The sequence below is a fragment of the Raphanus sativus genome, chromosome 5 (genome assembly GCF_000801105.2).
Source record: "Raphanus sativus cultivar WK10039 chromosome 5, ASM80110v3, whole genome shotgun sequence".
NCBI lineage: Eukaryota > Viridiplantae > Streptophyta > Magnoliopsida > Brassicales > Brassicaceae > Raphanus > Raphanus sativus.
The window spans coordinates 23,508,153-23,513,098 of NC_079515.1; the positions used below are offsets into that span (position 1 = coordinate 23,508,153).

Sequence of the window (4,946 nt, forward strand, 5' to 3'; positions counted from 1 at the left end):
TTCAAAGATCTGTTTGAATAGTCACATATTTTCAATTTAAAAGTAATTATTTTGAAATGATACTTTTATGAATAGTCACAACTTTTCAATTTAAATAGTCACATCTTACAATATAAAAGTTGTTATTTTGAAATGATATTTATATGAATAGTCATAACTTTTCAATTTAAATAGTCACCTCTCTTAAATGCAAAGCTAGTTATTTTGAAATAATATTTATATATATATATATATATATATATATAGTCACAACTATTTAATTTAAAACTTATATATATAGTCACAACTATTTAATTTAAAACTAGTTATTTTAAAATGATACTATTACAAAAATATATTTTGAATATACACATCATCTCAAAACAGTTTAATTATAAAAAGACATCTTAACACTTTCAAAAAAATATTTGATATAGACATATCATTTCAAAAACAACTTTATTATAGAAGAACACTTTAGCTGTTTTAAATGTCTAATTTTTTTACAATGTAAAACATGATTCTCTACACTAACTAATACATAATTCTTGAAATAAGTAATGAAAAGACACATCTTAATATATAATGAAAATACACAACTCTTAACCAGAATTAAATCCTATAAATACACAAAACTTTTCAACATTGGTATTGCTATTATTAATTATCAAACAAATACAAATTATGTTTACATATAACATTTAATAATTATATAAGATATAAGTAAAACTGTATAAAATATAAGTAAAATATATGAAATATAAGTAAAATATTGTTTTCTTAAAATGATTTTATATTAATAATTTACTTAGTAGATTATGATTGATTATAGCCAAAATGCTGGTGACAATATTAACAAATATTACTATAAAATTAACTTCTTAAAATTATCTTTAATAATTATTAAAAGAACTGAATTAGTTTATAAATAAATTTGGTGATATTTTATGGCAATTCTCTTAGATAGCCATTTTAAAGTTTTTGTCACAAAATAGCTTTAAAATGATCAAAATAACTCTTTTTATTTCAATTTTTTTAATTTAATTTTTGTTTTTATTTTTAAATTAGAAACTCCATCCCCAAAATTTACCTCTTAATTCTAAACTGTAAGTCTAAGATTAATTAATTCAAAGGGTATAAATACATATTTGACCCTTTAATAAAACTTTTTGGTCATTTTCCTACTTAAAAAACTATTTTTGTAAAAATAAATCAAAAATGACTATCCACGAATTTTTTTTCTATTTTTATATACTCTTTCCATTTCAAAATGATCCATGTTTAAGGAAAAAAAATTGTTCTGAGTAATTTTAAAAACTATTTTAAGAAAAAATATTATATTTTCTTAATTTACAATATCTTATTATTATTCTGAGTAATTTTTAAAAAAAATTATTGGAAAACGAACAACATGTTCAAGTCAATGCCATTCAATGGACGGCAACACACACACTTGAAGAGTTAAAACTTAAGCTACGTGTTAGAGAGTGCGCGGGAGATCTTGACCGTTGGATTCCTCCTTCAAATCAAAGTATAAACCTCATTAGAGAGAGAGAGAGACTGAAGAGGAAGAAAATGAAAGGATAAGAACTTTGAAGTTAGAGAAGCAGTTTACATCCATGGCAGCTCGTAGAGTGTCTTCTCTACTATCTCGATCCTTTTCAGCTTCCTCTCCCTTTCTCTTCCGTTCTCAAGGTAATATAACCCACACAACAACCCCTCTTCCATGATCTCTGATTCAGTGAATCTCCGATATTATCTCCATGTTTTGAACTTTGTTGCTGTAATAAATAAATGCAAGTATGCTCTGTTTCAGTTAATCATGAAGTATATTGTTTATGATTAACCAAAACGAACCGAAAGTTTTAATTATTTGATATCTTGATCTATGGTTATGATGTATTAAGACATTACCATATACAGGGAGAAACTGTTGTAATGGAAGTAGTAGGGTCGTAAGGAGATTTGGAACCTCTTCTGCAGCTGAAGATATCATAACCCCCTCGGTTCAAGTGTCTTACACACAGCTCCTAATCGATGGGAACTTCGTAGACGCTGCTTCTGGTTAGTAAAGTTTTCATTTTTAAAAAATTTATAAATGCTCTGTTCAGGTGTTACAAAAAAAAATGCTCTGTTCGGAAACAGAGGAATTAAAAAAAAGGCAAAGTTTGAGTCTTGAAGTTCTGTTTCCATGAGCACTGATCGTTGGTTTTTGAATTTTTGGGGGTGGGGGTTTAGGTAAGACGTTCCCAACTCTTGATCCACGCACAGGGGAGGTCATCGCAAATGTAGCTGAAGGAGATGCTGAAGATATCAACCGGGCGGTGAAAGCTGCAAGGAAGGCCTTTGATGAAGGACCTTGGCCTAAGATGACTGCTTATGTATGTTATATTCTTGAGCACGTTAATGAAATTTAATGTGATATTGGTCTGATCTCGGTTTCGTTTTCAGGAGAGGTCAAGGATAATGCTGAGATTCGCAGATTTGGTTGAGAAACACAGCGAAGAGCTCGCTGCTCTTGAGACATGGGACAATGGGAAGACTTATCAACAATCCAAAACAGCTGAGATTCCAATGCTCGCCAGATTGTTTCGCTACTATGCTGGTATAACACATAGAACTCTATGCTGTTCTGTTCTCTTGTTTAAGTTCTGTAAAATGAACCATTCTTGGTTTTTTGCTTTGATGGTGTAGGATGGGTGGATAAGATTCATGGGCTCACAGTTCCAGCTGATGGAAACTATCATGTCCAGACACTGCATGAACCAATAGGAGTTGCTGGACAGATCATTCCATGGAACTTTCCTCTTTTGATGTTTGCTTGGAAAGTTGGTCCTGCTCTTGCTTGTGGTAACACCATTGTCCTCAAAACCGCTGAACAAACTCCTCTCACTGCTTTCTACGTCGGCAAGCTTTTCCTTGAAGTAATAATATATAAATCTTCATCACTTTCCATTATTAAAAGAGCCTTCTTGTAACAATGTTTCTTGAAAATGTATGATAAGGCGGGTCTTCCTCCAGGTGTTCTGAATATAGTTTCTGGATTCGGTCCAACCGCAGGTGCTTCCCTCGCGAGTCACATGGATGTAGACAAGGTAGAGATATCTATTTTTACTTGCTCTTTAACTTCTTTAAGAGACGTTGTTCCTTTTTTCCCTCCAGCTTGCTTTCACAGGATCAACTGATACGGGCAAAGTTGTACTGGGTCTAGCTGCTAACAGCAATCTCAAGCCAGTGACACTAGAACTTGGAGGGAAATCACCATTCATCGTATTCGAAGATGCAGATATCAATAAAGCTGTAGAGCTTGCACACTTTGCTCTCTTCTTTAACCAGGTTTGGTCAATATAGTAGAACATATATTAGTTAGTTCTTGAGGTAATGTACTTTTTTTTTGGTATAGGGGCAATGTTGCTGCGCTGGGTCTCGGACATATGTTCATGAGAAAGTGTACGATGAGTTTGTTGAGAAAGCAAAGGCACGCGCATTGAAACGTGTGGTTGGTGATCCTTTCAAGAAAGGCATTGAACAGGGTCCTCAGGTTATACACATATTCCATTGCATTATAAGGAGTTTTATTTATTATATCTTTTTGTGTCTATTTTTTGTTGATTGGTTTTGTAATTTTTTTTGTGTAGATTGATTCGAAGCAATTCGAGAAAGTGATGAGGTACATAAGGTCAGGTGTTGAAAGCAATGCTACTCTTGAATGTGGTGGTGATCAGATTGGTAACAAAGGTTACTTCATCCAACCTACAGTCTTCTCTAACGTCAAGGTAACAAATAAATAAAATAAAAAAGCTCTTCAATGTTGTTTCATTCCAAGTCACTATGAGATATCAAAAACAGGACGATATGCTTATCGCTCAAGATGAGATTTTCGGACCAGTCCAATCGATCTTGAAGTTCAGGTACGTAGAGCTGATCACACCATAGTATATTTTGGTGCAACACCGGTTACTAAATTAAGGGGTGTTGGATTTAAGGGATGTGGATGAGGTGATAAGGAGGGCTAACGAGACGAGATACGGGCTAGCCGCAGGGGTTTTCACAAAGAGTCTGGACACTGCAAATAGGGTGTCGAGGGCTTTGAAAGCTGGCACTGTTTGGGTTAACTGTTTCGACGTCTTTGACGCAGCCATTCCCTTTGGTGGTTACAAGATGAGCGGGAATGGTCGAGAGAAAGGTATTTATAGTCTCAACAACTACTTGCAGGTCAAGGCTGTTGTCACTCCTCTTAATAATCCTGCTTGGATATGATCGCGCTCTAGTTTCTTTAATTATTGCATAAAAATGCTCATAATAAAAGTTTAAATGATAGTTAGTCAACGGATTGTGATACTGTAATAAATGTGTAATCAAGTTCTCAGTTCTCACTGTTGTTCATCTCTCTTTCATACACTGTAAGCTTTTACACTTCCCGTGCGCTTTTCGAGAAACAGAAGAAGTTATAAGTCGAAATTGAGATGGTGGACTATCGAATTTAACATATAAACGTTCAATCAAAAGAAGGGTTAGCTTTTTTTCTTAATTAGTACAATTCATAATAAAAACTAAAAATGAGAAGGAACGGTTGGTAACCATCCAATATTTAGAGTCTCATATTTAGATGTACATGTACTTGTTATTGTTAATCATCAAATTTGTGTTTATCTTTTGATTTTATCCGCATATATTTCTATTGGTTATCTTTAAAAATGTAGCATCTTTCTGGAAAAACATCAACGCAAATAAACCTGGGTTTTAGGGTTCTGCTCGGTTTTCGAACGGGTCTTTTGGATCATAGCATTTGGATCCAATAAGTAAATGTAAAATTTTGGGTAAGTTCAGATCGGTTAGAATCTATAACTAAAAAATCTATAAAATACTTAGTAATTTTCAAATCTATATTAGATCCGGATCAAATTCAGATATTTAAGATCCGAATATGACACAAATACCCAACCCCCCTCCCTCCTCTCCATCTC

The 4,946-nt window shown here is 33.2% G+C and overlaps 1 protein-coding gene across 2 annotated transcripts; it reads left to right on the top strand.

Annotated features, from left to right (window-relative positions):
• Positions 1-1,516: 1,516 nt before the first annotated feature.
• On the top strand, positions 1,517-4,357 carry LOC108857728 (aldehyde dehydrogenase family 2 member B4, mitochondrial). 2 transcript variants are annotated; one of them, XM_057010660.1, is made up of 11 exons: positions 1,517-1,674; positions 1,903-2,043; positions 2,218-2,360; positions 2,431-2,584; positions 2,674-2,903; positions 2,985-3,074; positions 3,142-3,315; positions 3,383-3,520; positions 3,618-3,755; positions 3,829-3,890; positions 3,966-4,357. In XM_057010660.1, the coding sequence occupies exons 1-11, from the start codon at positions 1,599-1,601 to the stop codon at positions 4,237-4,239; spliced, it is 1,620 nt and encodes a 539-aa protein (XP_056866640.1). In that variant the 5' UTR covers positions 1,517-1,598; the 3' UTR covers positions 4,240-4,357. The 2 variants fall into 2 exon arrangements, with proteins under 2 accessions (XP_056866640.1, XP_056866641.1); XM_057010661.1 differs by having other exon boundaries at positions 2,290-2,360.
• Positions 4,358-4,946: the final 589 nt, after the last annotated feature.